This window comes from Pezoporus occidentalis, unplaced genomic scaffold, assembly GCF_034315485.1.
Source record: "Pezoporus occidentalis ecotype Australia unplaced genomic scaffold, CSIRO_AGI_Poc_V1 ctg317, whole genome shotgun sequence".
Classification (NCBI taxonomy): domain Eukaryota; kingdom Metazoa; phylum Chordata; class Aves; order Psittaciformes; family Psittacidae; genus Pezoporus; species Pezoporus occidentalis.
The window spans coordinates 76189-98986 of NW_026915126.1; the positions used below are offsets into that span (position 1 = coordinate 76189).

Genomic DNA, 22798 nt, shown 5'->3' on the forward strand with positions numbered 1-22798 from the left:
GTGTTCTCTTCCCTTGTTATTTCCTTTATCATTGTTATTATTGGTGGTAGCAGCAGTGATCTCTGTTATACCTTAGTTACTAAACTGTTCTTATCTCAACCTGTGGGAGTTGCATTCTTTTCGATTCTCCTCTCCGTCCCTCTGGGAGTAGGGGGAGGGAAAGAAGGGGGGAAGTGAGTGAACGAGTTACCTGACTGGGTTTAAACTACGACAACACCAAACTGAAAAGGGAAGCTATGAAGTCCTGCACCTAGAAAGGAATAACTATTCACTGGCAAATGCTGGAGAACAACCAGTTGGAAAGCAGCTTTGCAGAAAAGGACTTAGGACTGCTGGTAGACATGAGGCAGCAATGGGGCCTTGCTGCAAAGGTGAATGGTGTCCTTATCCTGGGCTGCATTAGGGGGAGTGTTGCTGGCAGTTGAGGGAAGGGATCCTCCCCCTCTGCTCTGCACTGGGGAGGCCACACTTGGAGTGCTGGGTCCAGTTCAGGGCCCCTCACTATGAGAAAGACATGGGCATGCTGGAAGGATGAGTGAAGCACCACAAGGATGATGGAGTGGAGCACCTCACCTATGAGGAAAGGCTGAGCGAGCTCCCTGCAGAGCAACCTGCTCCTAATTTTTAGATTTAGGTTTTCTTTTGTTTTTGTAAGACTATTTTGTATATTTTCATTATTGCTTTATAGCAGTTATTAATGTCCTGCCTCCTGATGATGCTAATGAGTAATAGCCAGCATTTTACTTGGCTATACAGAGGCTTTGGTGAGTTCTTCCATGTTTTATTTTTGTTCTGATTTGGTGTGATACTAATCCAACAGTTTTTCTCCAATACGTTTTAAGGCACCCAATAAATTAAACAACTCACCTCTTTCTGTTTCTGTGTGCTTTTTCTCAGGTGGTTTGTTGCTTTTTTTTCAGTGTTCATGACAAGAAGATTCTCTCTTAAAGAATTTTTTTCCTAGTAATGGAAGTTTATACATATATATATATATATATATATATATATATATATATATGAGCCGTCCATCTGAAGATGTTTGGACTAAACTGTGTTATCTGTCCAAACTGTATTTCTCTTCACAGCTGGAGCAGGCCTTGGCCAAGGTAGGTGATACTCTGTTTTTAAATGTGGAAAAAGCTGTGTAGGTTTGCTTAACTCAGCCTCTGCTGAATTCCATCCATGGAACTGTACATGGCAGTTCAGCTTTTTGTCAGCAGAGGTTATTCTGAGCCGTATGTTTCTGCTGTACATTGTTCAATGTTGTTGAAAGATTTGCCATTGTGAGCACAAATCAGGAGAGAAAAACCTCCTGAATATTTCCATTCATGTTCATTTATCCCTTCTCATTAATATGTCACTACAGTAGCCCCCCCTTTACAACTGACAAATGTGTTAAGCCAGTTTGTAAATTCACATCAATTAAACTGTTAGAATGGAAAGGGGGTATGTTTTCCAGCTTCCTTCACTGAACTTCCTACCGCTGCTCTACATACTTATGTCCATGTTTCCATTATTGATGCTTTTCAGTCTCTGTATTTGCAGTTTGTTCTAACTAATTTTCCTGTAACTCTTCTTCATTCAGTTAATTCTTGAATACCTCTTTCATCAAACTCAATATTTTGTGCAACATTTACATCATCCTCTCATTTCTCAAACCTTTAAAAGTCATGAGTATAGTCCTTCCATAGGGCCTTCCAAGAATCAGTCACTGTCTTGCTGCTACTTATGTCTCAGAAATATTCCTCTTATGAAGCAGGAATGTTTTTTCAAGGCATGTTGCAGCTTTTCAAGAATTCACACACTACTGATTTGATTTGTCATTTCTTTCAACTAATGTATTTGTCATAAATAAAGGATTTTGAAACTAGCACTCTGGAGTGGTTCTAAACTGAGGCAGCATTTGGTGGTAAACACAACTTCAGTGTTCAAAGGCAAATCACAGAGGGGAGCTGGTTGGCTGCTCTACTGAGCATCAGCGGGGTGGTAAGTGCTGGATTATCTGTGTGACTAGAGCAGCTCACTAACCAGTATTCTGTAATAACGGCATGTTACTCATGCCTCATCATCTCAACACTAGTGACCAGGTAGCATGAGTAGGGTTACATGTTTCAGCACCCCCAGGTTTCCTGATGGGTTCACATTTGAAGTCGCCACATAAATTACCACGTAACATTAAAATGTTGTGGGTTTTTTTACGACCTCAGATTCAGGAGCTTGCTTCTCCAGAGGAGGAAAAGCATTTGATGACATGTTTCTAAGAGCTGCATATCCTCTGTTCTGAAAACATGTTGCTATGCATAGTCTCTGATACCTCTTTCCCCTGCCTAGAAAAGAATCTGCAGCCTTTTGATCAGCACTTACTCGTTCCTCATTAAACCTGGCTGTAAGAGATTTGGGGTTTGCTTTTTAATTCTGATAGCCATGCTTGCTTGGTTTGAAAACTCCTGAGCAGGAGTGCAGTGTGGTGGTGGGTCACAGTTCAGCATTCTAGTTTCTGCAAGGAACGATGGAACCAGGAGATAGATGATGCACTACTGAAGATGCTGAGACAAAATCCCTTTGAGTGGACAGTAAGTTTGAACTCACTTCTATTCGTATATGGTGAGAAGTCCTGTCAAACTTGCATCAAGCAGTGGTATCAGTACTAATACAGAAAGAGACTTCTGGGATGGACAAAACCAAACCCAAACCCCAAACCTGACAGCCTACCTTCCTGATAAGGAAGGCTTCTTGTGTACCAAAGTAGCAGAGGTGGGGGAAAAGCTGTAAGATTTATAAAAGTAATTGTTCTAGTACTGATTTCTTACATGTATGAAATTTGAGGTAAGATTACATGTTCATGTGTGAACCAGCTACAGGTGGTTGTAGGGGCTCCCTCTTACAGCAGTATGGTAATACTGCTGATATTTTGCTAGTGCTATCTCAGATAAGATACAGGTAGTAATTATGCAGGTACATACTATATGAATGCACATTTATAGACTGCTTTTAGTTCAAAGTGAAGTAAGTTGATTTAAACTAATGCTCTCATTATACCCGTAGTAGGCCCTTGCTTGGCTTTGATACAAGGTGCAAAATGAGTCTGTACTTTGTACATGCAGCATAAAAAGTAGGGGAAAACTCAAAGAAGGGGAATGAGCTTGGGGTGGGCAGGTGTCTGACTGCAGAGAGTGAGGTATTGGCCCTTTATGGCAGAGCTGAGGACAGTTACCTGCTCCTCCCAGGAAGGGCTGCGTCTTTGTGATGCTGGCTGTCAGTCAGGAAGATTGTTTGGGGCCAGTTACAACCTTTGGTACAGGAAACTCTAGTTCTGGTTTAGCTGGGTAGGTAGTTTTTTTTCCTTAGCAAGACAGTATCTGCTTTTTGTCCACATGCAGTTGGTCATGGATCAGTACCTGTGTGGCCAAGCTGCAGTTTTCCTGTTGATGTCCATAGAATTGATGTACATTTTCAAGGACATGATAACTTGTTAACAAGTCATTTATGTTAAAGTTTGTCAGACTAAGGACCCTTTAACTGGGATGGAACATTTGACATTCTTTACTCAAGCATGTATCCTGGAAAGGTTGAACTCAAGGATGTACAGCCATGATGTTTCAAATACTTTTCCAACTTGGCGAGACACTACAAGATCCTAGAGTCCTTACCTGAACTGTCTTCATTATAATACTAAAATGCTCTACTTGGTGCTTGTTAGGCCACCCCTGGAATAGTGGGTTCAGTTTTGGTCCCTGCTGTACAAAAAAAATATGGACAGGCTGGAGAGGGTCCAGAGAAGGGCCCCAGAGATGATCCATGGACTGGGCAGCCTATGAGAAGAGGCTGAGAGAGATGGGACTGTTCAGCCTGCAGAAAAGAAGGCTGACCCATGACCTTCTCCCATGTTCCAGTATTTAGAGGGTGGTTATAAAGAAGCTGGAGACTCCCTTTTTACAAGGACTCCCATGGAAAAGACAGGGGTGATGGGATAAGTTACTCCCAAGGAGACTCCAGTTGAACACAGGAGAAAAAGTTTACCCAGGGAGAACAATCAACCACTGGAATAATCTTCCCAGGGAAGTGGGGGATTCCCCAGCATCAGATACTTGTAAGATTCAGCTGGGCAGGCTGCTGGGATACCCTGTCAAGACCATGGGCATATTCCCTGCCTCCAGCCCTTCCTATGGATGGAATTAAGAGTCTCTCTGCAGTTGGCATGGGTATTTGCCTTAAAGTTTGTAACACCGAACAGCACATTCTAGCGTTTGTTCTAATTCCTGGATTTACCTCCCTCTCTTGTATGCCATTAAGCAGGATGCTGGGTTTTAAATCCATGCCAGTGCTGAATGTGGTAACTGAACTGCTGTGTTCTACATGCATCAAGTCCCAATTTCCCTTCCCACTACTACAGTTTCTCTGGAGCAGAAACCGCTGTTCCCCTCGCTCCTCACCAAGAGTAAATCTACTTCCAAAACAAGGAGTCCCTTTTAGACTGCATAAAGGTGGAAGTAAGAGTTCCTGCTTTGAGTTATATCTGTCTGCCTCCCCTTTCAGCACAGATGCCAGTTTTCTACCAAATTCACAAGTAGCACATGCTCACTTTGCTATTCCTGCAGTTGGCATTGATTTAGGTGATCATTAATTTCTGCACACAGAACCAGGAAAATCACTGGTATGCTTGCTAGATTATAAAGTGGCTAAGAATAAGAACTGACATGTTGATATAGGAAATGCAGACTTCACACAGGGCAAACTACGTTAACTAAAGGTTCTAAAATGTAAAGTAAACTTTATTATCCTTAAACAACAAAATAGATTTCTTTGGTTGTACAAATTTCACTAGTTACAGTCTTGATGCGCTAATTTTCCCTCAGAGTCTCTCAGGAGAGAATGGGAGAGAACCCAGAGCCTGGCACCAGGTACCGCAAACGGAAAGAAAAAGAGAATCACAAGTTAGTCACCAAACCCAATCCAGGATTGTTTCCAAAATTGCTGTTGTTAAAAAGCAAATGCTAAAATTAGATTTAAAAAGGAAAAGCTCAAATTGCTGATGATGGAAGCAGCCACAGCTGCAGTTTGAGATTATCAGAGTCCCTCCTTCAAAGCTCTGTAAAATCAAAACATACGAAATCAGTTAAAATGATCCACTGGATTTTGGCATGAAGGGAGAGTATCAACTAAATGAAAAACTGCATTCATTTCTTTCATTCAGCACATACACAAGCAGAAGTACCTGTTGCTCCCAAGCCACTGCAAGGCTTAAGGTCCAACTCTGGTCTTACTGCTGGAGGGGTTCAGCAGGGAGCACCAATGTATCAGGTTGGACAGGCTGGGTCCCTGCCAAGCTCGGGCACCTTTCTCCCTGTTAGAAGCATTAAAAAACCAGAAAACAAAAAAAGGGGGATGTTTTATTTCAGCATTGGGCAGCAGAGACCGATTTCAGCGCTATCAGCAGCATCTGTCTCCTCCATATCCGCAGAGCTCACTTGATACAGAATCTGTTCACAGCCCTTCTTCCACGCATGGAAACTGGGAATCACACCCTCCTCCTTTTCATCTTCTCCCTCCTGCCTGGGCAAGCATGTATCCTCCCTGTGCTACATGGAAAGGGGTCTGAAGCCAACAAGTTGGCAAACAGTAGAACTGTGTAGTTATTGCAAGGCATAGGCCAGACCCATTGTACTTCACTCTGCTCCTCGAGAGCTCCAAGCTGGGCACCTTGTAACATCACATTTCACTTCACAGCTAGCAGGTAAGTCACCCACCAGTATCCTCCTGCCTGTAAGACCCCTTCACTCCTAACCTGACCCCAGCAACGCCACTTCCTACCCTTCCCTGTTTCCTGAATCCTAACCCACTATCTTATCTGCTGTTTACACCTCCTACCTCTGCCACCGTATTCTAATCCTCAACTACCCTGCTCTCTACTGCTGTCACACATGCACACTTCTACACTCTGCTACAGCTGCTCAGCTCCTCTCTCATTTCTATCCCAGGTGAGTCCCGGTGCTGACAGAAGCTGGCTACCTGGCCTCCTCTGACAGTCAATGTGCTTGCTGAAGGGTTTACACTGCACGCACGAGATACACACCTTATGTGTACAGCCAGGTAGTACCTGTCCCCCAGGAGAGCACAGAATGCTGTCAGGAGCAGTTTCCTATGCAGGACAGGTTGCTGTGCTCACAGAGGCAAGTGGCACAGGCTCCTGCTCAGTCAGTTGTCTTTGCTTGAGCACACACACAGGTATCAAGGTCAGAGGCAGGCATTTCACTGGAATTCCTTTTGTTTGTTTTTTTGTTTGTTTGTTTGTTTTTTGTTTTTTCTTCTTTTTGCCTCCAAGCCACCCATTTCCACACGCTCCCAAAAGCAAGTGAGGTGACACGGGGGGGGAGAGGTGGGAGGAGATGCTTTTTGGCAAAAGATTGGAAATTAAGTAGGAGCAAAGGCAGGCTGGACCTTCCTTCTAACTCATGCCAGAGGGGAAGCTCCCACAGTAAACCACTAAAAAATCCAGGTTGAGGAAATAACAGCTGGAACCCAACACACTCTCACACTCATATTCTCCCTGTCCTACCCTTTCCCCCCACACACTATTTACAGGCTAACAAGCTGCAGCTGCCCACTGTCCTACCCACACCTCCTCTCAATTTGCCACCAGTAAGTATAGTGTTGTCCCATTTTGTTCAGGACATGCCCCAGTGCATCGTTGGGTGAGAAAAGAGGGCGGTTCACAGCCTTAAAGGAAGTTAGTTGACCACAGTGCTCCCTGGGGTGCTCAGTTCCCATCCAGAGTCCAGGAGGCAGCAGTGTGGGCAGCCCAGTGCTGTCCCTGGAGCACAGGAAGCTCAAGAGGCCTGTGCTGGGCTATTCCATTGCCCAGGTCCATCAGACCTACGTAGGGACAGCAGCCTCCAAGCTGCGCCGGCTGTGTCGGAGTTTGCGTTTGCTGCTGTACAGGGCCATTTCTTCCAGTGCTGATGAAGTAGGTGTTGATGAATCACGTGTCACTAACATTTCCTCTTCCTCTGGCTGCCCATCCTCCTCCTGGGGAACTGTGAGGACAAGAAAGGTAAGGCTTTAAGAGAAGTGCCAGGTTAAGCATAGAGCTGATGCAGCTAACGTAGACATAAGGGTATGCCGAGGTGCTGAAATTGAGACTGCACTGAAGTGTTAGTGATCTCCAGTAATCCCATGCCCAGAGCAGGTGATGTGTAGCTCACGTTCTGACCTCTGTGGGTTCTGGGAAGTCACACGCATGAGAAGAGACGTGCCCCAACCCTGAAAATTACTGGAAGTGCCATAGGAAATATCAACTCTGCTGAAAGGACTTGGGTGTCTGCTGGTGTCCCCAGCACGTCACTAGTTTCAGTAGTGGTGTGCACCAAAGAGCAGTGTGTAAACTACCAGCTATAGTTGCCGTAGCTAGAGGTGAGCGTTGTGGCCTTGCTTAATGGTGAAATTACACAACTTAAGTCCTTTTTGTAAATTTAAACTGTGACTTGTGTCCCTCACCAAAGGAACTCACCAGGAAAGATACACTGGGGCAGGGCCAGACCCTCAGTTAACTTGATCTCAGGCCTTTTAGGATGTGTTCTGCATGTAAAGTACACTGCTTTTACAGTGGATCCTCACCCTCCTGGAAGGAGCTTGTATCTGATGCACTTTGACATCTGCCCTTTGGGATAATTTGGCTTGAACAACTACTGTGAGACACTTGAGTAAAAAGGGAAAAGTTCCACAAACCCATTTTTTCCCTTTAAATGCAAACTGGCTCCTGGGAAGCCTCTGAAGTCTTTGAACAAGGCAGATTATCTATGAAGATTTACCAGATCAAAGCTGCAGTCTACCAAACTCTACCCAGTGGCCCATCCTCTGCTCTGGAGCCAGACTCCAAGATGCAACATCCCCATTGTCACAGTACCCAAGTAAGAGTATCTGTTGTAATTCAGAATCCTTCTGGAAGTATTAACTGTAGCATGAACCTGTTGTTTGAAAAGGCCTCAGAACCAAACGTAGGTGACAAACCTGAGTGACAAACCTGACATCTTGGCAGGACTCTGGGCTTGGAAAGCAGATGACTGACTTCCAGATAAGGCAGACAGGTACAAATGAATGGCATGGACACATGCAGGTAAAAATCCATATTGAGGGGGGGAAGGAAATCAGTGTGGCTTGGAGGGAACTCATTCCTTTTAAAACCTCTTTGAGTAGAATTTGCCAAAAGAGCCATCAAACATGCAAGTTCAGTGATCTCAACACAGCAAACAAAACTTTTACAACCTGCTAACTGCTCCTCAGCCAAAGCTCTTAATGAAAACAAGCTGCCATGGGATAAGGCAGCACGTCCCTTAGGGTTAAAACACAGAAAACCTGCAAGGAGATGTTACCTGCTATCACAACACAGAGCAGCAATCTGTATTAGTATTTGGTAAGTAATGAGGAGCAGAAGTGATAAAGGCTATATTAAGAGAAACTGCTGGTGGTACCAAGCTGTGTATCAGGGTAGTCAAATGAAACTCAACTCCACAGAAGAGCATTAGGATTTTACAGAGTTGAACGGGCAGTGATGTGGAAGGTGAAATTTACTGCAAATGTGAAGAGATTCAGGGAAGAAATAAATAGCTCTACAATTAAAGGCCTCTGGCTTAGGAAGTGCTAAAACAGACACTGTTGTAACCCAGAGTAGTATTCTCAAAGGAGTAACTTTATACTTTTCTTCTTTTATGTTCTTTTCTTGGCATTCCCAGTAGTTTGCATCAGTCACAATACTGGAGCAGGCAGAACCTCGTGCTGTCTCAGGGGGTTTATTTTCATGCTACTGGATAATGCTTAAGCTCAGTAAAAGTAACATAACCCCGACTGCACATAGAAAGCAACACCCTTAAAACGAACTTATGATTCTGTTGTCATTAGGGGGAGCTTTCTGAAAACGTTGGCACTTCTCAGCAAGACCATTTCATTTCAGGATTAGATATTGGAAAAGATGTGAGAACATACAGAATGCCTTCTGCCACTCCATCACCTCATCACGTACCTATGTTTGCAGTATTGCTTGCAGCCCTTCTCTACCTTAAAAATAGCACAGATGAAATAAAAAAGGTCCGAAGGGACATGGGAACAACTCCCATAAATAAAGAATAGGATTGTTGAGCCTAGAAAAAAGGTAACTGATAGGATACTTGCCTGTATGAAAAGTACAGAAAGAAGGAATAGGACACAGTTATTCACTGCACCCCAGAAGAGCCAAGGAAATGATCAAGAAACAGAATTAAGTAAAATGCCAGCAGAAGTACTCCTAAGGAGCAGGGAGGTCCTGCCGAGCTCCATACTGCTACTGCAGCCACCCAGACTGAAGTGGGAGATAGTCTGAGCCTGTCTATTCTAGCTGTGGACAGAAGGACACACCATAGCTAGGAGGGCCTAATGAGATACAGCAGGCAAAGCTTCAGTTCCTGTTGAGTTAGGGGAATGCACACATAGATCCACAAGCGCAGGCCTGGAGACCCGCCTGGGTACTCAAGCACCGAATCTCTCAACTCTTAAACCAGGATGAATTTATCTGCAGCTGCCTGCTGCAGGCTGTAGGATTCTTTGATCTAACAAAAGGGGCAGACCCTGCCCAATGAATGTCACCCACTTCCAGCAGGTAACAGAGGCCAAAACTTCCCACCTATGTTCTACCCTCTTTAATCCAGAACACAAACGCAGAAGAAAACCAGGCATGCTTGTTACACACCATTCATCATTAGCCATCCCTAGAGCACAATGCAAATATCCTACCCAAAACAGAACGTGGCGAGTTTGGAGGTTTCATTCTAGAATGGATAAAAGTAAGACATTGCTTCAAGCAGCAAGAAGTTGAAGTCCTCAGGGTTGATTCCACAAGGAGGCAAAGGGGAACCCTCTAGAACCATGGTGGGAAGCAAATAGTACAGAGATGACTCCTTTGGCCATGACCTTACCTGAGTTATTTCTGTCATCTACGTATCTGAGGTCATCAGCTGCATCAGGTGACTGGAAGAGAACAGAAGACATGAGCCTCCTCCTCTGTAACACCAGTGCCAGGTAATTTCCCACCTCCAGCATTCAAACACACTCCAGAGAACCTTTAGCCCTCAAAAGTGCGGGTAACTCAGTGAATTACTACATGATTACAACATTACTCCTCTGTGCTAAAGTCAAGCAGCCCCTTGCCTGAACTGCAGGATGAGCTGTGTGCCTGCCCATCAGAGCTCTCCCTTCTCTGTGCATGTGTAGGAAGGAGAGGATTGGAAGTGACATGAAAGGCAGAAAGCATAAAGACTGTAGAAAATGAGTAGAAACATGGGAGGACAGCAAGGATGAGCTACTTTTCCTGGAGAGTCCCTAATTCTGCCCCTGCTCTGTTCCCAGCCCCAGCTGCTTACACAGAATCAACTTCCTTTTTTTCTATTCAGGTGTGTGTAGAGAATGATGTGGGATAGGGAGCAGTTACATCCAACACATGGCAGAGAAACAGCTAAGGGATAATCATGAAACCACCACCACCTCCTGCTGATTTTAAAGCCTTCACAAAACGAAGTCTCCAACCACCAGAGTTGCCTGTAGCTCATCAAATCAGAGCGACACCAGCATAAGAAAACAACTTTGCTCATGGTGCAAATCAACTGAACCACACAGCTTGGCATCATCGGCAAACTTGCTGAGGGTGCACTCAATCCCACTGTCCATGTCACCAACAAAGATGTTGAACAAGACCGGTCCCAACACCGATCCCTGAGGGACACCACTCATTACTGGTCTCCAGCTGGACAACTTATAATGGCTAACTGCCCAAGAATCCTCAAGCTGCAGCTCTGCTAAAGTCAAAGTCAGCCTGGTTTTGGGGATGACACCTTGGACCTGGGATCTCTGTGTCATGCCAGCAAGTTAAAGCCCAATATGTGAGTACTTGCTAGCTCTCCACACACAGCACGAAGGTAACTGCACATATTGCTTCATTGTTGTTACAGGAAACTAAAAAACCAATGATAACCATAGATTATCTGCTCAGATGTGACAAATGCCAATCAGTTAATGACCAACCCAAACGACAAGAGAAAGGCAGTTCACAGTCCTGGGCAACTGGCTCTAGGTGGCCCTGCTTGAGCAGGGGGGCCAGACAAGGTGACCTCCAGAGGTCCCTTCCAACCCCAAGTGTTCTCTGATTCTGTGACAAAGCAGCTTAAATGAAACGAGGTTCTTTCAGGAAGGAGAACCACCCTGCCATGGCGCTCACCCTCGAAACTTGGTCTTTTGTTACCACATGGTAACTTCACAGTTCAGCTACAGCACAGTTACGGTGTATGAGAATTGGCATCACATACGCTGCTTGGGCAGAATGCTGTATATTTATATATATATATGTAAATATGTATGTATATGATGTGTATGGAAGTGTGAGTTTAACATTTACACCAACTTACAATTTGTTTGCCATCATTTCTATGCCTTTTTCTTTTTAGTTCTCATCTTTCACTTAAAACCATTTCAGGATCAACTGAGGTGAGGATGTATCATAGAATCATAGAATAGTTAGGGTGGGAAAGGACCTTATGATCTTCTAATTCCACTCCCCCTGCCATGGGCAGGGACACCTCACACTAAACCAGGTCATGTAGCTGCTTTCTATTTGAAAAGCTCTTGTCTTTCATTATAAAACTGCCTGGACCAACTTTTTCCCAATTCCACCTGACTGAAGTCAACAGTAAACTCTCAGTTATACAGCACGTCAGGCTCTCACTGCCTCCACACAGGCAGGGCCTTTGAAAAGGACATCCTCAGATCATTCAAACTCTGCTCTGAAGGTCACTGCTTCATGTGCAAGCCTTGACCCATGTGGCAGACAGATCAGCATGCAGTTTATACCTGGATTTCGTAAACAGGTTTGGAGGAGGGAATAGCAGCAAATTCCCGGTAGTCAAACTTCTTTTCAGACATGGACTAGAAGGGACAGCAAAAGAGAAGAAACAGAGAAGAGAGAGTAAGGGGAGAGAAATGGATGGAAAACCAGCAGCAAGCTGAGCAGTCACTCTATGCAGAGATGAAACCAGAAGCAGAGCATCACTCTCAGTTACTGCCAGGAGTGCCAGGATACAGCCTCTGAAACAGGCATCTCTGGGACACTGCTCTGGTGTCAGGGCAGGGCTCCCAAATTGCAGAGAAAACATTATGTGCTGCAGTAAAATGCACTTGCACACCAGGTTAGGCAGAAAGCCATTTTCATGGGAAGATTCGTGGCAAGGTTCCCGATGGCTGTGGCACAGCCAGGGTTTAATCCAAAGTGGGCTGCTTGCACAGCCTTGGGCAAAACCAGGTCTCCTTTCTGGGCAGCTGCTCCACTCTTCCAATTTCTTCACTAATGCTGACAGTTCTCTGCAGCCATGACCTGGTGTGTTTATACAGGCTCTTACAGATATGCTTAGAAAAAGGAAAACGCTGATTTCAGCTGTTGTTCTCAGTTTTATGCTGTTGAGGAACCAAGGGGCAAAGTCTCTGAAGTGAATGGCTTTCTGACCATGCAGATGAAGAATCAAGAAAAGGATGAAATAATAAAAACATGGAAACAGAAACCAGCTGTTACATCACAGTTGCAACAGAGTAGGGATCCCTCTAGCAATGGATATGGCAGAGCTCCAGCCACGGTGCTCTCTCTTCACCTATCATGCATTATTTAAGTCGGGATCTCATGGCCCACATGCACAGCCCACACCCAAGCCAAGTGACTGAGAAATCCCAGGATGATAGGCCAGATACCAAAAGCAAGCAGGATTTCATACCAGCCTTCCTGGTGAAGTGATGGTTCTGGGACTGCAATCTGCAAAAGATAACAGAAAAGCACTTTAGTGAAGGCCTGTATTTGTGCCACAGCTCCCCAGACCTGCCCCATCCATTTTGCAGCTTGGGTGTGAGGAAAGACTCTGCTCAAGGAAGATGCTGCCTGCTCAGAACGAACACCTTGTTCCTCTTCTTCGAACAGTCATAATTCTGGTTTTATTTCTGCTCTGGTTCCCTGGAACCTTAGGGTGCCCCCTCATGTTTTCTATAGATCAGGCCCATCCCCTGTGCTGAGAGATCTCATATGCCCCAAAGGACCTTGCAATCCAGGCTGAAGGAGGCACTTGCTGTCGGCAGGTCTGCTCTCAAGAGAGTTAAAAGCTAGAGAAGCCTTAACTTCTTGCCTCAGGGAAGGGACGGCTGTACAGTACCTTCCAGTGGTGTTGGTGACGGGGTGGGGACAGGTGAAGGCGATTCTGCCAGCTGCTCCAGTGTGCTGCGCTTTTTCCCCTCCTTGGACTTGGCAATAACCATCTGGGCTTTCAGAGCATCCTGTTCAAGTGATTTCATCCTGTCTCAGAAATGAGGGAGGGAGAAAAAGACATCAGGCATTGCCTTCCTGCTAAGACACAATGCCACCTTCTGCACCCAGCAGCCAGACCACAGTCAACAGGCTGAGTGCAGAAAGGTGAAACCAAGCACCCACGGTTCCCTGAGGCAGACAGACTTTCAAAGCAGGAGAGAACAGCTTGGTTTGCTGTCACCCTGAAACACACATGCCATTGCATGTGCTGAACAGAGCCTAGAGCTAAGCATCAACACACTGAGAAGCTGCAGGCCTTCCCAGAGGTGCCATACACAATGGGAGAGCAGCCCAAGCTGGGAAAGGAACTGCAAGGGTTCAAATGAGGAAGATCAGTTCTCAGGGCTTTGTTCTCCCCTGTGCTCTCAGTATGTTGCATCTTAACCCTCTTCAGCCATCAGGACATTAAGAGAGCGCTAAGAAAAAGTGGGCTCAGCCCTCAGCAATGTCTGCTGCCGTCTCCCAGTCAAAGAGACCCAGCTTCCCCCTTCATCCTAAGTAAGACAACTGCCAGTAGTCTGTGGGACCTCAGGGAATGAAAACCAGCAACCACTAATGTTTCCTCCCTACCCCTGGCAGGCCACAGCTGGGAGCACTGCGTTGGGATGTAGGGATACAGACATGCAGCCGGCAGGGAAGGGGCTGTGCACACCTGGATTGGCTTCCTGACCCAGGGGTTCTTGAGGCGTGATTCTGCATTGCACTAGACATCTGAGCTGGCCTGGCCCCAGGAGCAGGAGCCCACTGTCGGGACTGGTACAGCTTCCTGGCCAGATCCTGCTCGTACTGTTTAATACTGTCTTCAAAAGCTGAGGATCTGAGGAGGAGGAGGAGGAAAAGGAGGAGGAAAAGGAGGAAGAGGAGATGATGGTGATGAACATTGCAGCAGACAAGTGCAGGGAAAGAAAGAAACAGATACAGGAACATACCCTGGCAAGGAGAAATATGGGTCTGATATAGGGGTAGCCTTGATTAAAACAGGACCCTGTCCAACACCAACTGCTGCAGAAGAAGCAGGAAACTCCAAAGGGCAATCTGGGATGATGTGCCTTGAGAGCCTCAGCGTTTAGAGACTGCCTTCCTCATGGCTAGCAGGAGAGGACTGGAAACCCCCAGCAGACCAATGGAAATGGCCCAGGATGTAGTTACAAAGGTGTGTGTATACACGTGAAGCAGACTGAGGGGGTACACAGCACAAGTGGGTGTGCATGCACACAGCTGATGACAGTCTGTTAATGTACGTCTGCATACATACATCTGACCACATGTTAGTGTGCACCTTTGAGCACGAGAAAAGGGGAAGCAAAACAAACAAGCACATTACAAAAGGTCTTTCTGCCACAGGTCCTGGAACACAGGCAAAAGGTGAGTGTGTCTGTAACACTGTGTGTGTATGGTGGGAAAACTGCCAAGATGCAGACAGCCTTTGCTGGACACCTGTCCCCCTCAGTATCATAGAATCATAGATTCACAGGCAGGTCTGGGTTGGAAAGGACCTTACAGCTCATCCAGTTCCAACCCCCTGCCACAGGCAGGGACACCTTCCACTAGAGAAGGGTGCTCTCCAAGCCCCTGTGTCCAACCTGGCCTTGAGCACTGCCATAGATGGGGCAGCCACAGCTTCTCTGTGCCAGCGCCTCAGCACCCTCACAGGGAAGAGCTTCTGCCTAAGAGCTCATCTCCATCTCCCCTCTGGCAGGTTAAAACTATTCCCCTTGTCCTGTCCCTACAGGCCCTTGTCCCAAGCCCCTCTCCAGGTTTCCTGTAGCCCTTTTAGGCACTGGAGCTGCTCTAAGGTCTCCCCTTCACGCAGCAGGGTGGGGAGAATCCCTTCCCTGGCCTGCTGCTCACAATGTGGTGATGCAGCCCAGCACACGAGTGGTTTCTGTATATGTGCCTGTACCTTCTCAATCACACTCTTCCTATGGCACGTATGTCAGCAGCTGTGTGTGCCCAGAACACTCATGTAGGTGGGGTCCCAGTGTGTTTGTCCCAGCAGAGCACAGGGGGATGTGCTGGGGTGGGGGAACACATGTCCTGGCAGAGCACTGATGACACAGGGAGAAAAAGGAAAGCCCAAGAAGGTGCAAACTGATGGGGTCACGAGTGACAGCACACAGACCAGAGAACTGGAAAGAAGCAGAAGATAGAAGATTAGAAAGAAAGTAATAAAATCAGTGGCATGCACTTAAAGAACATTCAGGTTAGTGAGGCTGCAGCATCATGTGCAGGGCAGTACAGTCCTCCCTCCCGCAGCACACATGTGCTGCTTGGGGGCCTCTGGAAATAAGACCTGAGCCCTAGCTGCCATCACATCACTGTGTTATGGTTACAAAAGAGGGATCCTAAGACCAGCAGATCACCCTGGGAGATGTGGGGTAGCATGGGACAGTCCATCCTTGTCTTACAAAAAGAAGCACATTATGGTGACTGACTTATTCCTGCCAATGCCAAAATAAGCCAAGCCTTATCCCTACCCAAGGAGTCAACCAGGCACTTCTCCAACAACTGAATCACAGAACCATAGAATGGTTTGGGTTGGAAGGGACCTTAAAGATCATCCAGTTCCAACCCCTAAATATTAATAAAGAATAAAAAGCTACACCTTGGTATCAGAAGCGAAGTGCAGCTGAGGACCTGGTCTGCAGAACTTAAAACCAGTAACACTGGTTCTGGTAACTGACAAGCAAGATGGCTGCAAGTAGCTTCCCCTTGTCATCTTTTCTTACCTCTAAAAGGCTCTTCCTTCACAAGCTCATTTGCCGTCAATAAAACATGCTTAGAAGATAAGAGACTGGAGGTTTGGAATGCAGGGATCTCTCTCCTGCTCACAATGGACAAACCCACTGTGCTCAACATTTACTAACGCTTCTACGCTGTAATGCAGAATGCTTACTGTGCCCTAAGCAATGTCAGCGAGACCGCAGCTAACCCACACTCAGATGTTCAGTAATGCTCCAGGATCACCTAAAAATCCTGTCCCCTCCCCCACATTTAAATGTCAGATTTATCTGCTGGCAACAGCAGCAAGTTCATGGAAGAACAGAGTCCTGAGGCAAGTGGTGCACATCCTGTGACAGGAGTCACGTCCTCGGCATGGCCTTGCTTTCAAGGTTTGTGTAGGCGATGTCATGTTTCTCCTTTCTACACCCATCTGAAACAAAAAAGTGTGCCTTGGATATGTTAATCCTTAGGCAGGAGGAATCAGAGCTGACACTACCTCATGAAGCCTGCCCCATCACAGAGGAAATACACATGAAAAGTGGAGGCATGAGGGAAAGAAACCCCCATGTGTCTAATTGGGCAGGGGTGACAAATCAGTCTGTACTACCTCTCCCAGCAGTAGTGTTGGTTTTCAGGAGGAAGAGCCCAACAGACAGCTTCTGCTCTGTTGGATCAAATACAACAGTGGAGCTTTTTCTTTCTTAGGTGAAAGACTGAGCAGCAACTGCAAGATGTCTACTCCTGACAGCACTATGGTGCTCACACAGCATCATACTGACAGTCAGTTTTTGATGTATGCAATGCTTAGAGCCTTCCTGTGAGGCAGAGAAGTGCCAGTACATTCCTCTCCTTGCACCTGCATTGTGTTAGGATGTAGGGATACAGAAGGACAGTTAAGCATGAATTTGGGTCATCTCGGTCCCATCCAGTCTCTTCTGGGCTACGGTTTCTTAGTACACTTTGGCTCTACAGTCCCTGTGTAGCTTCTAGCCCTGTAATACAAGGGCATTGGGTCTGTCCTGGAAGGCATTGTTTGCAAATTCTTTTCCACTTGTATTTTTGTAAATGGCTTCCTGGCTTAATGTGACAATAGAAAGCTTCCATTTGTAAATGATGCTGCCGGAGAAGTTGTGACACAGAAACCACAGAAACAGCGTCAACCAGAACAAGCGTGAGATGCCAACTACAGCAGAACACTGAGTGAATCAGAGCAGCAGACAAGAGTCCCACAGTTTGGAGCATGAAACAATAGCACAGGGTGGAAACAATCCTGGCAGAGCACACTGCTGACATCCTGACTCATCTGCAGGCATCCCCGTCAGTGGGAGCAGGGAAGGAGAGATTACTAACTATAGACTCACAGAGTAAATCAGGTTGGAAGGGACCTCTGGAGGTCATCTGAACCAGAAACTGCTCGAAGCAGGGCCAGCTTCAAAGGTCTAACAAACATGCTACAAGATGACAGAAACCAATCTCTTCCAAAACAAAGTTCCATAGAACAAAAAGGCTTTCCAATGACCTGTTCAGCTCTCTGGTATTACAGGGCAGTGCAATGAAACTAAGGCTGTGTTTCACAAACAAACTTTCAGCTGAGACAGACTCATCCAAGGCAAAAAGCTGGACATACCAAGGAAGTTTTGCTTGAAGGGCAAAAGCCCTGGTACAAGGGACATTAGTCCAACTCTAAATAAACCATAAACAGATCTGTTACATGATCAAGTAACAAGGGGAAGCTCTGTACCGTCAAAGCCTAGATAATCAGCAAGCTCTCATTAAGGACTCCACTAGATATTTCTACATCCTCAGAGCTTTCCCAGAAGATGACAACACCATTATCATCCATGTCTAAGCACAAATACTGGAAATGCCAAGTGGTATCACAACTCACTGTAATCCCTCCAGTGTCTTATCTATGAGGCTGGCAAGGATGGGCCACTAACAGGCCTGTTCATCTAAAAGCTCACACTCAAACCCTAAAAGACTGTTTTAGATTGTCTCTGGAATGTCTCCTACAGGAACATTATGGGAAGAAAACTGCAATTAGTTATAGGAGCAGCTTGACTAATTTTTGAGAGGAATTACATGACATAGTAAGTGCTTGGACTAGCTTCAAGTCTTAAGTTCTGAGCTAGGAAGTTCTCTTTCTTCCAAAACAACTTTTAATCACTCTTTCACAGCTGATGAAACAGTTTGTGTGGATAAGAATGCCCTCACTTCCTAATTTCTTGGCTTCAGCAAGTCTTCCAGTCTAGCAGCGCTGGATATGTGAAATGCTCTTTTCATTTCCCATTTTGTGTATGTCACCTTGCAGCTTCAATAAATACCATCTTTTACATGTTACAAAGGAAATGAGAAGTTGTGTGCTGAGAGGGAAGGAACACAGCCACCATCACATGAAGGTGTTTATGTTTTTTATAACACTCCACTGTCTTCACGATTGTGCAAGCTCTAAGAGGCATCTCACCCACGTAGCTGTGTGCTTCACGCTGTTTGACCAGATCCTGTATAACCTCCCCTAACACTTGCCTTAGGGATGCTTGCTTAGTCCCTGGTTTAATATAATGTAATCCAAAAGACATGCAGCAGGTCCCCTTTCCCTAATGTAGTGCAGTGAAGAGAACAGCGAAGTTCTGTCTCACCGTGCTGCTCTCCACATGGCTCGTTTCTCTGCCTCCAGAGCACGACGTTCTGCTGGAGAAAGCTCCTTCTCTTGACCACTCAGAAGCTCAGGACTCTGCATTCGCAACCGTTCCTGGTGCCGCCGCTCGGCTTTGGCTGTCCTCACCGGTGCCACTGGATCCCCTGCTCCAAGGTGTAATGGACTCAACCTAGGCAGAGAGAGAAACAGTGAGAGGTAGGCTGGCCTGGGCCACCACAGCTCTAATCTGCCTGTTTTCAAGATAAGAGGTGATGACTGACACTCCCAAGCAACTGTTTAGTACCACATCCTAGGACATCACCATGGGAGACGGAAGTACATACAGCAGAGGTAAGTCTCTTGTAACAAGCTGGTTCTGATCACAGTTTCCTTTTCTCCACAAAGTCCTTCCTTTTATACCGTGGGTCTGCTAAAAGGAGAAGCCATCTGCTCCATTATTTGGCAGCTCCTTGGCAAAGGATGTTGATGATCCACTTACCCAGACATAGAGTTGGTTCTCTGTTCAGGCTTGATTCCCTCTTCCAGTGAATTCCTCTGTGAACTGTTGTTCTCATTGACCTCAGAGGGCCTAGAGCAAAACAAGCAAGTCAACTCACAGTACCACAGGCTAAGACCCAAGAAAGGTTTGGAACAGACCCAAGCCCCGGAAAGCCGGTTCATTCTGAAGATGTAACTCTTAATGATTTTGTTCAACAGCTCCTGCCCCATTGCTGCAAGCGTTTCCTTGTTGATTTCATCAATGTTGACACTAAGTTATCATGAGAACTCCTTTTCTTCATCTGGAGGCCAACCACCCACTAACACACACACTCTTCAGTGTAATGCATCAATAGTGTTTGCTGGCAAGCTCTTGCACAGCTCTAGCCTGGCTCTTTTCAGGTGCCATTTGTGATGGGCACTCTGGCTGCTTCCAGCTCTTTGCTGTTGTCAGGATGCCTGAATGCTAACAAAGGACATCCCTCCTGGGCTGTAAGTGAATGCACATCTGAGCTAGGGATGAATCCTGAGTGATCTCAGAACAGGGATTCTCGGTGTAGCCACTCTATACAACTGCTTCACACACTGAGGCATTGTGCTCATAACCAAATTCCTGCAAGCTTTGGACCAGCTGAGCTGGAGCTGCCATCTGCATTCTTAGGTTATGCACATGCAGACACTCCCCAGTCTGGTCTGTAATGAAAGAGGTCACCCAAGCCCGTTTTCCACAGGTTAGGAACATGCCTACAGTTACTGTGGCTCACTTGGCAATGAGAAAGTTCACCATGACTCTGAGCCCTTATTTTTACTGTTTGAGTTAATTTTGGTTAAATTTCAGTTTTTGCTCTGGCATGACAAAAAAAAAAAAAAAGATTTCAAGACATTCAGTCAATTTACTGCCTGCCCTTCGCTCAAGCACAGATAAGAAACAATGAGAAGTGACCTAATAGATCTGGCCTTACTGTCCTCTAACTTCCCACACTTCACTGTGAAAACAGTAGGGGTAAGTAGGCCTTCACATCAAATCAAGAAGCTGGTTTGCATTTGGCTGCTGTCCTTCCCTGTCAGCACAGGACATGGAAGGTCTCAGAGCACTCCTCATGTGAGAAGTTCCTCAACACAGACTGGACAGAAACAATAGAAAGAAAGAAGATTCAAAATGCCAGCCACTGTAAGACTGGCAGTAGAAGTGTTAGTGAAGAGAAGAATGTCTGTAGCAAAGAGTCAGAAGGGAGAGTCAGAAAAAGACAGCTTCAGCTTTATCCTAGTGCACCCTTATTTCTGTCTGAAGTCTTACAAGAAGCCTTTTCTCATTCCCCAGTTCTATGCCCAAGAATTAGAAAAACACAGATCAAGGCAACCTGGAGGGCAAGTCCAGGAAAACTGGGAAACAAAAGCCTAAAAACTCCCAAACCCAGGTTCAGAATCAGGGCTTACCTTAAATGAGCTACCTCTGAAAATCCGTGTCTGCATACTCCCGTGCACAGCTGAGGAAGCTCTTTTGCTGGAAAGCACGAGCTTGAAAAGGCTGCCTGTTTCTGTGCCCAGCCCTCTTCCCTGAGTATCACTACTACTGGGACACCCCTGACACAAGAGGGTGGTTCTGAGCTACCAATTGTGTCTTACCGAGCTGCTGGAGCCTGGATGTTCCTTCCATTTAGTTTCTCAATCTTGTACTCAACTCCTTCAATGATGACACTGGACTGCATGCTCATCTTAGGCACCTGTTTCACCACCTCGTCCTCTTCTGCTTCTTCCTCCAACAGAAGGGTACGTTTCTGCTGCAGTTTTCGAGCTGCCAAAATAAGACAGACTCATCTTGCACCACAAAGCACTCCCTGAGCCCCCCACAAGCATGCAACCTTTCGGGCAGGTCCTTACACTCATCATCCATTCAAGTCTGTGATGTTTTAAGTTCATACCCTCACCTTGGATGCCTTTGTTTCTCCTCCACTCCACTAATGCTTCAGATGCAACAAACTCTACACCATTCCCTCAGTCACTCCTTCCTTATTCACTAAACTTCCATTCCTGGATGCTCTACAGAACAGATTTCAGCAGTTCATCATGCTGACTGCATGTATCCTGACTGGAAGTTGTGTGCTCTCTGCAGCAGGTATTCTGCAGGTAACCAGTCCCTAGTGGTGTTCCTCAGGGCTCAATTCTGTGGTCAGATCCGTTCAGTATTTTTATCAAAGATCTGGATGCAGGAGTTGAATGCACCATTAGCAAGTTTGCTGAAAATATTAAACTGGGAGGTGCTGCTGACTCTCTCAAGGGACGTGAGGCCTTGTGGAGTGATCTAGATAGACTGAAACATTGAGCCATCATCAACAGTATGAAATATATCAAGCGCAAGTGCTGGGTTCCACACCTGGGACAGAGTAATGCCAGGCTCAAGTCTAAACAGGGAGAGAAGTGGCTGGAGAGCAGCCCTGCAGGAAGGGACCTGGGGTGCTGGTTGGCAGCAGGGTCAGCAGAGCCAGCAGTGTGCCCTGGCACCAAGAGGGCAAAACACATCCTGGGGTGCATCCATCACAGCAGAGACACATGGGCAAAACATAGGCTTGTCCTGATGTATTCAGTGTTGGTGCAGCCTCACCAGGAACAGTGGGTGCAATTCTGGGCCCCACCATTTACAAAAGATGTGAAGGTTCTTGAATGTGCCCAGAGGACGACAACAGAGAACCCAACAATTTACAAAAGAAATTCTACAATAATGTTTGCAAGCAACAGAGTCAGAAGTCTCAAACCCAGGAGTCCAGTTCCACCTGCATTTTCCTATTGAACATACCAGGATTTCAGCAAAACCCTTTTTTCCCCACTTAACATGGTTCCTCATCACCTTTTAAAACAACTCTCAAGCAGGATGAAAGTACACCAAAAACTGTAGCAGTAATTTTCCCTCCTGTTGCAAGCCCTGTGCAAAATCAGAGCAGCACACTGAGCAAGAAAAGCTCTGCTGTCAGATACTATGGAAGGGTGCCATGGGCAGCCCCTGTTGCTACACATCAGCTCCAGCAGCTTACAAAGAATCATCATCATTTTTAGTAGCTTTTAAAAATGTTATTGAGGTTTTTACTAAGGAGAGGAAGCTCTGACACCACAGCACTTGCACCAGTTCTCACAGCAACAGTGCAGCCTCCAAAAACTCCTTCACATCCACTTACTTCAAGCTAGTACCAAGCCTTATGAATAACAGCTTTATATCCAGTTTTTGGAAGTGCTGGATTTCTGGTGTGGGTGCACTCTCATGTCTTCCATGTAGAAAGGATTCACTGAACAGGCCAAATGTCCTTGCACGTTCCAACATACCTTCCTCTTCTTTCATTTTCTTCAGGTCATCCTCTCCCACCAAGGAGACACGCTTAGGAGGTTTGTCCAGCTGCTGCTGCTTCACCTCAATTTCGAAGTACTTCTGCCTCTCACGGAAGGACCTCTGCTCAGGGCTGGGCAGGCCGCTGGGGCTCTGCGTGGTCACCTACGAGAGCCACACCAGCACTGCCACAGTGACTGAGCCAAACCACCCCCACCACCCCTAGCGTGTGTCCGGCCCTTGCCATGTCCTCCACAGCCTC

The 22798-nt window shown here is 46.2% G+C and overlaps 1 protein-coding gene across 32 annotated transcripts in view; it reads right to left on the bottom strand.

Moving 5' to 3' along the window:
- Positions 1 to 4751: 4751 nt before the first annotated feature.
- SCRIB (scribble planar cell polarity protein) overlaps positions 4752 to 22798 on the bottom strand; it is a 105527-nt gene continuing 87480 nt past the window's right edge. For 29 of the 32 annotated variants that reach the window (XM_062628460.1, XM_062628434.1, XM_062628458.1 and 26 more), the window contains 10 exons: positions 22536 to 22701; positions 20847 to 21015; positions 19222 to 19311; positions 18724 to 18912; positions 14013 to 14177; positions 13209 to 13348; positions 12780 to 12817; positions 11869 to 11943; positions 9945 to 9996; positions 4752 to 7034 (listed from right to left, as the gene is read on the bottom strand). In XM_062628460.1, coding sequence (XP_062484444.1) covers positions 6874 to 7034; positions 9945 to 9996; positions 11869 to 11943; positions 12780 to 12817; positions 13209 to 13348; positions 14013 to 14177; positions 18724 to 18912; positions 19222 to 19311; positions 20847 to 21015; positions 22536 to 22701 — 1245 coding nt within the window. In that variant the 3' untranslated portion in view covers positions 4752 to 6873. The remainder of the gene's footprint in view (positions 7035 to 9944; positions 9997 to 11868; positions 11944 to 12779; positions 12818 to 13208; positions 13349 to 14012; positions 14178 to 18723; positions 18913 to 19221; positions 19312 to 20846; positions 21016 to 22535; positions 22702 to 22798) is intronic. The other 3 variants (XM_062628443.1, XM_062628436.1, XM_062628452.1) reach the window with 3 other exon arrangements.